A 12413-nucleotide genomic window follows, 5' to 3' on the forward strand; every position below is an offset into this window, starting at 1 on the left:
TTTCTAAAATCTAACTTTGATCATGGCATACTGATCATTTGGCATCTCTCTGACTTAGGGAGGAAATCCAAATTCCTCGGCATAGCATGAGAGGTTCTCAGTGGTCCCCCCTCTATCTGTTCTTCCAGGATGACCTTCCCCCAGATCCCCAAATCCAGCATTCTCCAAATCATACATATTAATGCATATAATCCAAGCAGATGCAGTGCTTATGAGTTTTCACGCTGGAGAATTGCAGATGCTATTCTTTCTTCCTAGAATGCCATTCCCTGACATACGTACATACCCACACCTCTCTGTCTAACACATACTCAGGCTTCAAGACTCCTAGGAAATAACATGTCCTTTTAAACGCTGGTATGCTTCCTCTAGATGCCCTTCACTTACATACAGCGTGCATAGCACTAAATATTAAAAGAGGTGATTTTGACTTTCAGTAAATGTTAGTTGAATGATTAAAATGCGGCCTTTTCTCGTTTTGCTATTTGGTGATTCATCTAGTACTTGAAATTTTAGATCAAGAACTTTACTCAATGGGCAGTCTATTATTGACTCATAATTCAGCATGATACAACAAAAATTGATAGAAATGATGCCTATGTCTTTCATTAGCTATTATTCAGAGAATACTTATTAGTAGAGAATTTCTTTATCCCCTTTTTCTTTTTTCCTTCTTTTTAATGATTTCACTTACTAGCATCACTTTCAAAGAGAGACGACACTCATCTCTCCTTGCTTTTTTTATTAACACTAATAACCTGTTCCCGTGAGACAGAAATAAGTGCCTGACATGTACACCCAGTTTGTAGACTTGCTGTCTTTCTCTTTATACCTCCCAGCCTCATTCATATCCATAATTATAAATGTGGTTGACATTGTTACCTGCTAACCTCTGACTTAGGAAAGTTGAGGCCTAGTAACAACATAAGGCTTAGTCTGAAGAATGCTTAACTGTTCTTTGTTCTTGTACTTTTACTAGAAATGTCTGTGTTCCTAAACAGTAAGTTTTTAAACTCTGTAAAAGTGAAGTAATACTCTGTTTCTTGAAACTTGAAACTTCTATATGTTTAGGTTGGTGTTAGCATGAGAGGTTGTATTGTATTTTGTTGAATGAATGTCCTACAGCACACTGACCCATTCTGAGGCAACCCTCTCTGTTTTGCTCTCCAGGTGGTGGTGCCTCCCAAAGAGCTCATTTTAGCTGGCAAGGATGCGGCAGCGGAGTATGATGAGTTGGCAGAACCCCAGGACTTTCAGGATGATCCTGAGTGAGTGATCTCTTAGTGATCCCCCCGCAACATACCACAGTTGGCTAATATAGGAGGCCCACTTACAGATCTCAGTTTTTTTAAGATGATTTTTTTCTTCTTGTTTATAAAAATAATTACTGTAGAAATTTGCAGAATATATATAAAACTATGAAGAAGGAAAATAAAATCCCACCGCCAGAGATAAGCAGCATTAACATTTTGATCTTTGTCCTTCCATATATTTCTTCCATTGTTGGGATCGTTCTGTAAGCAGTTTCTAATCCTTGTTTCATTTTATTTTATTTTATTTATTTAAAGATTTTATTTATTTATTTGACAGAGAGAGAGAATGAGAGATAGAGAGCACAAGAGGGAAGAGGGTCAGAGGGAGAAACAGACTCCCTGCTGAGCAGGGAGCCCGATGCGGGACTCGATCCTGGGACTCCAGGATCATGACCTGAGCCGAAGGCAGTCACTTAACCAACTGAGCCACCCAGGTGCCCCCTTGTTTCATTTTAAATAGTAAATATTTTCCCCTGTTAATAAAAATTTTCAAGAGCATTATAGTTGTGGACAGGATACAGTATTCTCTCCCTTTAGTTTTATCGTTGAATTTATCCACTTACCCCTCCCCACCTGCCCCTTGAGTAATAGATTTGACTCGCTCTTACCTAATAACTGAGAAGTAAAAAACCAAACCTCTCCCTGGATGAGGATACATCAGTCAGGATGCAGTCTAAAAAACTGCAACGGGGGGGCGCCTGGGTGGCTCAGTCGTTAAGCATCTGCCTTCGGCTCAGGTCATGATCCCAGGGTCCTGGGATCGAGCCCCGCATCGGGCTCCCTGCTCGGCAGGAAGCCTGCTTCTCCCTCTCCTGCTCCCCCTGCTTGTGTTCCCTCTCTCTCTGTGTCTTTCTCTGTTAAGTAAGTAAATAAAATCTTTAAATAAATAAAACTGCAATGGGTATTTCCCCCTCCTGGGTGAAGAAGCATTGCTGGAGTGAGACCCACAGGAACCACACACACACAGGCAGCTCACAGGCAGGAGGAAGTCCCTTCCCTCTCCAGGTTTCTAGTCTTCTTTAGAGCCCCTCCATTTGACATTAGCCTGAGAGGGAGCTAGCCTACAAAGCAGAGAGACATGGACAGCAGAGTCCTGTGTCACAAAGCAAGATATAGAAGGTAGACTTGGAGCTGAAAAGAATAGCTTCATATACTGGCACAAGGAACATGTAAGGTCTTTTTAACAGAATGATCCAAAGCTCCCTCGGCAAAACATTGGAAAGAAGAAATAACATGAGATGGGTGGGAAAAACAAAGGGCAAAGATGCGTTTAGTGCAGTGATTGCCAAACTTGAGTTAATTCAGAAAGCACCAGGGCAGGTGTTTTGTTTTGTTCTGTAGAGTTCCAGGCCCCACCCCAGAGATTTCTCTTTGGCAGGTCTAGGGGTGCACCAGAAATCTGCATTTTTTTTTTTTTTTAAAGCTTCCCAGATATCAGTGGTTGCCTGGGAAATTAGGCTAGAAAGACACTAACTTTTTCCTTCTTACTATTTGTAACTGAGTTGGTTTTTTTTTTTTAGTGAATCCTACAAATCAAGGGTTTAGTTATTTACTACAGTACAAAATGCATTATTGAGTTAATAACAATACAAAATACATTCTCTGTAATCCTTGCTTTATGTGGATCCTTAAATGACATGAATTCAGTATAGAGATTTGTTAAACCAAGGTCAGCTGCTGGAAAGATCATCTGAGATAGCAAATTCTAGTCAGATTACATGACAGAGTAATAAAAAATTGAATTAATTATATTTCACATTGCACTTTCAGGACTTTCAGATATTTGGAAATTAATACTATATAATACTACGTAAATGTTTAAATTCAATAACTTCTTAGAGTATCATTTGAATCGTAGATCAAATTCTGTTTCATTGCCCTTTGACTTTTTGTTTGAAGCTAAGTTATTAAAGCACAAACTTCAAGTGCATGTCAGAGAAAATCAAAATGGAAATCTCAACTAAAGAGATTATTTTTCTATTCTAAAAATTTCTAATTTACAAAGCTTATTTACAAAAACACTAATTTTATTACGGTGTTCCAGAAATTCATGTAAAGTTCTGAGTTAATATCAGTCTGTATCCTATAGAAACATTACCACATGCACACAAAGATAAATGTAAAGGGATATTCACAGCACCATTGTTTATGACAGGAAAATTGGTAGTAACATCAGTATATACCAATTATGGTAAATCTATAATAGAATACTATGCAGCCATTAAGTAGAATGGAGAAGATCTATATAGACCAGTATGGAAAGGTGTTTGTGATAAACTGAGTGGAAAAAACCAAGTTAATAGAATAAATAGTGTGTTCCTTTTGTGTTGGTTAAAAAAGCAGAAAGGTGTAAACTCGTAGAAAAATATCTGGTAGGGTAAGAAACAAAGTGTTTGTAGTTTTTCTGTGTGCTGAAGGGGAAAATAAGGGAAGACTTATTTCTTCCCGTTTGAATTTTTTAGGACTGTATTTTACTTTTGTAACACTAAAAAGATAGATTGACATTTTGCTGAAAGAACTCTTTATTGCTAATAAGTGAGATGGTGGTCTTGTCATCAGATAAAATGTTAAGTCTTAGTGGCTTGGCTGACTTGTGACCTGCTTAACACTGTACTTATTTTTTTCCATAGCATTATAGCCTTCAGAAAGGCCAACAAAGTGGGTATTTTCATCAAAGTGACACCACAACGTGAGGAGGGCGAAGTGACCGTGTGCTTTAAGATGAAGCATGATTTTAAAAACCTGGCAGCCCCCATCCGTCCCATTGAAGAAAGTGACCAGGGCACAGAAGTCATCTGGCTCACCCAGCATGTGGAACTCAGCTTGGGCCCACTTCTTCCTTAAAGGTGCCACTGGTGGGGCAAAGGACACCATGAGCCCACGTTAAAATGTGGAAGCCGCTGCTTCATTAAGCCTTGTCTGTAACAACGTACCCATGCACTACTGAATCCTATTCCTAGGAGGGTGGGGGCACTGGCAAGGCCTTAGGAACACAGGCTAACTGCTGTTCTCTCGCTCTCATTTTTGTTAATACCAGTAATCTCTCCCTCACTGAACCCTGCACGTCGAGTAACAACAGCATAGTTCCCTCCCAAGATAGGGATGGCTGTTCTTTGGAGTGGCATTAGATTTACCACCTGAGAAACTCTGACCATACACTATCTCCCAGTCTGATCTCAAAAAGGATCACAATCTCACAGATAAAATGATAACAAACCTGCTGTTAATGATCGAGCGTCGGTCTCTGTACTGGCTGCTATCTGCGTTCCGTGTAGCTATCTAATCTAGCAGTCTAAACATACCCCTTCACTTGCCGCCATGGCTCTCCTCTTGCCGAGGTTTCCATTGGACAGAAAAATAGAATTGTCACATTGTCTTTAGTTTTGTGGTGTTTGGAAAAACCCGTGAGATTCTTAAGTCGCTCCCATTTGCCCTCTTCTGAGTAAATACAGGATGCATATTTATCGGGTGCTTTTAAAATTTCTTTCTCATTAGAATATGGAACTTTTTCCTTTAAGAATTGGAGAAGCAAGCAATCACATGTCATGTCAAGGTGGTGGCGAATTCCATTCATTTTAAATGTTGCCACAATATCCAGGGGTTAACGCTGGTCATCTGGAGGTAGCCCTTCTATGTCTTACTCCCTCCCCTCCCCTCTGCTCTGCCTCTTTAACTCAATAAGTTGTTCTAAATACTTGGCACCTGGAAAGAGGCCAAAGAAAACTTGGTAGACAAGTTCACTTCTGGAATGCAGAAAACATTTTAAAGGTCAGATTTTTAGCATGATCCAAACTAATGTTCTTTCCATTGATTTGAAGGGGGAAATAGCAGTTACAATCTCTTGAATCCCAAACTGGATATTAACATAAAGAACCTTTCCCCTTCCTGAGTTTAAGACTTTTATCATATGGTGTGTCAAATAAGGCCGTTTTGATTGTAAACCATAAAAAAGTTCATCTAGTACCCCAGAATACGTGCCTGACAGCACACATGCTGTTTTCTTTTGGTATCCTGGAGTTGGCTTGCTAACCTTAATTTCTGTGACGTTTTCTAAAATGAGACTTGACCAAGTAGACCACTGTCTGCACCACATTTTCTATAAATGTATTGTTAGCAAGCAGCCAACACATTTTTGGGGGAAAGAGAAATTTCCTGTTTATCCTGGTTTTGTTTTTAAGTTCAAGCCTTTAGTTTAAAAAAAATTAAGATGTGTAGTAATCTAGAATACAGACAGGACGTAGTAACTTATTAGCTCCTTCTGGAAGATAAAAATATTTAGGAAGCCTTTGAAAGACACTAAATTGTACTCGAAAGACACTAAATTGTACTCGAAAGAAAGATCTGACTTTATGAAACAGTGCTCCACAGAGTAATATATATGCTGCAGTATAAGAAAAAAAATACACATATCTGTAATATTATGACAATAATAAGTAAAGTTTAGCTTCTTAGGAGTTGTGGCAGGGGGTTGTGTAATGACAAATTTGCAGACTAGAGAAATAGTTTAATTTTTTGTGACCCCACAGAGTGTCGGTTTTTATTTCACTACCTGCTAGAGCCTACTCTGAAGCCATTGCTCCCCATTTGCCAGTGGAGGACCCGGATTTCAAAGGAGAGCATGGCTTCCTGTGTTTACACGTTTGCAGGCCACACACACTTGTATATTGTGCGTTTACGGCATGTAGCTAGTATTTGTTCCCCAAAGTAATAATGTTGAAGTAATGGGTCTCATCACCCCCATGTGACACAGAAACACAAAAATACTTTTGATCATCGAATTTTTTTTTCTTCAGAAGCCAAATTAACTTGAAGAAATAACAGAGCCATTGTTTTAATGTTTCCTCAAGATAGTTTTCAGTGCAATCCAGTACTCTGTGTATTAGTAGAAACGGTTCAACACCTGCAGGTGGTGAATTTGGAATTTTATTTGGTGCATTTTTATATTAGATCAGGTGCAAGATGGTCAGTGCATAGGCAGTGTGCACCACTGCAGACGAGTGAGATGTCATTAGCACTAGGAACTACAGTTTTGGAAACATAAAGCTAAGTTAATTTGTATTTGTGGTTTGATTAACCCACCGAGGTTTCTTTTGTTCAAAGTGCTTATAGGTGTAATGAGCTAAATAAATGTCACTCCTACTTGTGAAGAAACATTCTTTTTGGTCCCTTTTGGGAATGAGAGGCTCTCCTTGATCTTTATGAATTTACAGGTTCCTGTTTTGCCTTCTAGCTTAACTTAATGTAGTGAAATAAAGCAGACGAAGCTTGAGTGTGTCTTTCATTTGCTTTCATGAGGACTGAATGGAATAGTATGGCTCAGAGTCAAGACTGTCTTGGAGTGAAGAGACTTAGTAGGAGAGTCAGTGGGGTGTGCTCCCTCTTCCATTTCTTTAAATGAACTAAGCTGAAACCTCCTATCAAGTTAGTTCACTATAACATAGAGGTAGATGATGCTTGGGCTCTGTATAAACATATTCACAGAACCGTTATATAAATGTTATGTTGTTAGGTCTCTATCAGCTTTTATCCCGGGTCATTGCTCCCAAAGATACCTTTTCAGATACCTAAAGTGGCCCATGCCTGACAGGTAAGCTCCCCCCCCCCCAAATCCTCCTGGCACTCCTCCTTCCCTCCTGGGCCTGTAGGTGATCTGTTGACACTCTGTCTGGCGCTGGGCCCACCACCTAGCGCAGCTGGTCACATCCTCTCACCTGTTCAAGGGTATCACTTCTGCAGCTCTCCCTCCACCCTCCTGCATATTTCCATTAGTGTGTTAGAATTTCTCTCCGCTTAGAAACTGACCTCACACCCCCCTTCAGCTGCCACCCCATATCTCTACTCCCTTTACAGCAAAACTCCTTCAAAACCCTTGAGTTCCTCTCCTGTTCTCACCTGAGCCTTCCACTTAGGCTGCCACCCCAGCTTATCACCAAAATTGTTCCCGTCAAGTTCTCCAGCAATCCACACTGTTAAATACATGGCTGATTCTCAGTCCTTATCTGCTTAATCTCTCAGTAACATCTGGCAGCTGATCTCTCCCTTCTTGAAAACCTTTCTTGACTTGGTTTCCAGAACACAAAGCTCCTGGTTTTGCTTCTACGTTAATGGAACTTTTCTTCCATAAGGAGTGTGCCAGGTCTCGTTTCTTACACTTTTCTCTCTGCTCACTCTTAGTGATCTCACCGTTTTCAGACCGTCTGTTAAATGTACATACTGGGGCACCTGGATGGCTCACTCAGTTACACGATCAACTTGATTTCGGCACAGGTCATGATCTCAGGGGCATGAGATCAAGCCCTGTGTAAGAGCATGCACAGCATGAGCCTGTTCAAGAGTCTCTCTCTCTCTCTCCCCCTCTGCCCCTTCGCCTGAGTGCACTCTCTCAAATAAATTTACATACCAACTCTAGAATAGTCTCTGAAAGTTCAAAACCACATTGGGCTTTCTCTCACCACATCTGCCTCTCCTGCATTCATCCTTAACTAAATGATAACTGTATCCTTTCAGTTGCTCACAACAAAAACCTTGGCATCAACCTTGACTCTTTACATGCCCCGTGCAGTAAGTCAACAAATCCTATCAGCTCTGTCTTCAAAATGTGACCACGTCACACCCTCTCCACCATTACTATCCTGGGCCAAATCACTATAGACTCTGCAGACCCCAAGGTTATTGCAGTAGCATCCAAACTGGTCTTGAAAGCACTCTGGCCCTCACCCCACCCTTGAGTCAATGTTCAACACAGCAGCCAGAATGAATAAGGCATTTTCCCACTTCAAACCCTTAGGCTTTTTAGCTTGCTCAAGAGCAAAACCAAATACGAACTCCTTACAATGACTAATGAGGTCCTACAGGATATGAAACCCAGCCCCTGCTGCTGCCTCCCTGAATTCATCTGTCACTTCCCCATGCTCCATCCACCGCAGCTACATGAGTGTGCTATTCTTTTTTTTTTTTTAAAGATTTTATTTATTTGACAGATCAAGAGTACAAGTAGGCAGAGAGGCAGGCAGAGGGAGAGGGAGAAGCAGGCTCTCCGCTGAGCAGGGAGCCCGATGCGGGACTCCATCCCAGGACCCTGGGATCACGACCTGAGCCGAAGGCAGCCGCTTAACCGACTGAGCCACCCAGGTGCCCCTGAGTGTGCTATTCTTGAGTTACCCTGGTAGGTGTCTTCTCAGGGCCTTTGCACTAGCTGTTCCATCTGCTTAGAAAACTCCTCCCACATACCTGTATAATGCACACCCTCGTCACACTCAGGCCTTTGCTCAAATACTTCCTTCTTAATGAGGCTTTCCCTGACCACCCTGTATAGGGGTGTTAAAACTGCCCTCCCCTCCCTGCTCAGTGGGAGTCAGGAGTCTGCTTCTCCCTCTCCTCCCTGCTCGTGCTCTTTCTCGTTATCTGTGTCCCTCTCTCAAATAAAATCTTAAAAAAACCCAGAAAAACCTGCCCTCCCCTAAGCAATTCCCTATCCTCTTTGGCTGTATTCTTTTTTTTCCATAGCACTAAACACCAGCATAATATATACTTTATTTTCTGACACATCACACTAGAACATGAGCCTTATAGTGCAGGGATTTTGCCTTTTTTTTTTTTTTTTTAAGTTGCTGTATCTGCAGAGGCTAGAATACCTGACAAATAGGCACCCGATTATTTGCTAAATAAGTTAATGTCACCCTTTCCCTTATGTATGTAGCTGTTGGTCTTTTAGCTTTATTTTTAAAAAAAGATTTATTTGAGAGAGAGAAGAGAGCACAAGTGGGGTGAGGGGCAAAGGGAGAAGCAGACTCCCTTTGAGCAGGGACCCCCGTGCAGAGTTCAGTCCTGGGACTCTGGGATCATGACCTGAGCTGAAGGCAGATGCTTAACCAACTGAGCCACCCAGGCGCCTATATATATATATATATATTTTTTTTTTTTTTTAAATATACATAAGCCTCTTTTTTGTCATTAAGCCAAATATCTCACTTGCCTTGAGCTTTCTTGTTCCGGTGTTTTCTCTACCTAGAATATTCCTTCCTTCTGCACCTCGTCCAGAATTACTTCCCCGTTCTCCCTTCCCATCTCCCTTACTTCCATCTAGACATGACCTTGAGCCACAGCACTGTATCTCTCCAGGGCATTTACCTCTTTCTTTATGGGGTTTTGTATGCATGTAGCCCAGTTACTGGATTGCAGACTCTTTCAGAGACAAATTCAGGACCCTTTTTGTCATCTGTCTCCCCTTTATTCCATTGAAAGAGCAGCCTAGACAAAACTCAGAGCTGAGTCGCTTGCTCAGTGGCAATACTTAACTTTGTTTATCCTCATTTTCTGGCGATCAGGGACATATATATTGAAATATACTTCACAGCGTGAGGCATCTATACAAGGTAATGACTTTAAGTATTAAATGAAAGTAACATTAAATAATATGGAATCAGCCAGGGAAAATAGTTTCCTCATGCTTTTTAGCCCTATCTTTCTGTTAGGGAAAAAGTATCAATACTCAACATTTGTAACATCTAACACTTCCTCTTTTTTTAAAACCTAGGCATCTAGATCAGAGCCTTTGGCAGACCACAGTAGCTGCTTACTAAAAAATACTGTTTCGTTTTTACTGTACTTGTTTTTAAGGCTACATCTAAACATGTGATACTAATTTTCCATTTACAGAAGTGATAAAAGTGTTCCTCTTAAAACTATATTTCAAAATGAGGTCACTCAGGAGTTCACTTCTGCCTGTGATGTAGGTATCTGGAAAGAGTGTCATTCCCTGCTCAAAAAGAAAAGGTGGGTAGATGATAAAATCATACATTTTATTGGATCTGTCAGCTGATGTGGCAAAGCAGCCAAATAGCCTGAATTTCAAGGAGGGACAGACCCTTCCAAGGAGAGATCAGACTTGTAGACTGACTCACCCGTAGCACAGCACGAGAAGAAGTGTTGACCACATATGAGAGGTAAGAGGAAATCAAGGAAAACCTTAAAGAACTGTTAAAAAGGCCAAACTTGGGCTAACAAGACAGTATAAAATCCCTGGGAGCCTAAGACACTAAAGGAGTTTGCGTGCACTCACAAGCTCTTTCTAAAACGTCCACCAGGTATTCATTAGAAAGACCTGCAGGGAAAGGAGGATGCTGGAGCTCTACAGAGCTTCCTTGGTTTGGAGGCATGTGGGAGAGATCTGCTACTGTGGGAAAGGCAGGAGAGCTTGCCTCCTCCTGTCCAGGCTCTTCCCTCATAAGGAGTAAAAAAGGCCTAAGCCACTCAGGGAGCAACGGAAAATCATGTCTCCCCAGGGCACAGGTAAAGACCCATTGCTGCTGGGACCTGGTAAGAAAAAACCTCTACTCTTGGGGGTGGGGACAAGACTCAGTCCTGAGCCCCAGGATTCCATACCAATCAATACCATGAAAGTTCTACCACTGTGGGAAGGACAGGAAACTCTCTCCCACAAGGCCCGCTCTGAACACAAGTCATGGTTTGGCTGCCACAGATAGGAGGGGCAAGAATGTTGAGAAAAATCCATTCCCAAGGCCTGGCCACAAAGGACCTACTGAAGACTGAGGCTGAACTGAAACAACCCCCAGCCCATTCCCAACTACCAACCTAGCAAGGAGCTAATAACTAATTAACAGCTGCAGGGGGATAGGCAAGGCCATAGAGACTTAACACTATGGTTCAGGTGTGCAGGACAGCTGAAAGCTAAGGATATGAAATATGAACACTTGAGAAAAGTTCTTCAGCCCCATCCGAAAGCACAAAGTAATGCTAGAGGATATAAAATCTGTAATGCACTGAAGGCAACCATAGCAACAACAAAACCCAAACCCAGCTCAGTTTCTGACTGGATTGACCAAATCCTACACAAAAAGCCTGACTGAACAGATCTGCCCATTTCCAAGCATTAATACTTGTCTATCTCAGTCTACTGTTAGATAAGCAATGGCTGGCATTCAATAAAAAATTTGAGTTACACAAAGAAGCAAGAAAAAGCAACTCATTTTTCATAGGCAAAGTAAGACCATATACAGATATGCCCCAAATGTTGGAACTATCAGACGGGGACTTAAACTCTGATTAATATGTTGAAAAATCTAGTAATAAATACGGATAATATGTATGAACATTTCAGCAGAGAGGCAGAAACTATAAGAAAGGGACAAACTGAAATAAACACAGGATCAGAGATGAAGAATATCCTCTATGTACTCATCAGTAGACTCATCATAGCTGAGGAAAAAGAGTGGAAACACAGTATTCAAGATCTATGGAACAATGACTGACATGTATAATTGGAGTCCCGGATGGAGAAGAAATTAGGCAGAAGAATATTTAAAGAAATGATGTCTAAGAGTTTGCAAAACAGGGGTACCTGGCTGGCTCAGTCAGAAAAGCATGTGACTTGATCTCGGGGTCGTGAGTTTGAGCCCCATGTAGGGTGCAGAGATTACTTAAATAAAAATTTTAAAAACTGTGGGCGCCTGGGTGGCTCAGTTGGTTAAGCGACTGCCTTCGGCTCAGGTCATGATCCTGGAGTCCTGGGATCGAGTCCCACATCGGGCTCCCTGCTCAGCAGGGGGTCTGCTTCTCCCTCTGACCCTCTTCCCTCTCATGCTCTCTGTCTCTCATTCTCTCTCTCACAAATAAATAAATAAAATCTTAAAAAAAATTTTTTTTTAAACTGTAAAAAAAAAAAAAAAGAATTTGCAAAAGATAACAGACCATAGGGGCACCTGGCTGGCTCAGTCAGTAGAGCATGTGACTCTTGATCTTGAGGTTCTGGGTTCGAGCCCCAGGCTGGGCATAAAGTTTACTTTAAAATAAAAAATAAGAAAGGGGTGCCTGGGTGGCTCAGTTGGTTAAGCATCTGACTCTTGACTTCAGCTCAGGTCTTGATCGCAGGGTTGTGAGATCGAGCCCTGAATCCAGCTCTGCGCTGAGCATGGAGCTTGCTTAAGATTCTCTCTCCCTCTACCCCTACCCCCCCACTAAGAAAAAATAAAATCTTTTTTAAAAAGGTAACAAACCATAGATTCAAGAAACTCATATAAATCCAATAACTTTCTCATCCGGGAAAACATATACTTACATTTGATCAAGTAATCCCCCTCT

At 41.4% G+C, this 12413-nt stretch overlaps 1 protein-coding gene across 1 annotated transcript in view; it reads left to right on the plus strand.

The window, feature by feature from the left end:
* DCTN4 (dynactin subunit 4) overlaps positions 1-6582 on the plus strand; it is a 33463-nt gene extending 26881 nt beyond the window's left edge. The window contains exons 12-13 of the mRNA XM_025867234.2: positions 1171-1268; positions 3944-6582. Of these exons, the coding sequence (XP_025723019.1) occupies positions 1171-1268; positions 3944-4157 (312 nt within the window). The 3' untranslated portion in view covers positions 4158-6582. The remainder of the gene's footprint in view (positions 1-1170; positions 1269-3943) is intronic.
* Positions 6583-12413: the final 5831 nt, after the last annotated feature.

This window comes from Callorhinus ursinus, unplaced genomic scaffold (assembly GCF_003265705.2).
Source record: "Callorhinus ursinus isolate GAN/ISIS: 27379988/994484 unplaced genomic scaffold, GSC_fseal_2.0 scaffold3, whole genome shotgun sequence".
Classification (NCBI taxonomy): domain Eukaryota; kingdom Metazoa; phylum Chordata; class Mammalia; order Carnivora; family Otariidae; genus Callorhinus; species Callorhinus ursinus.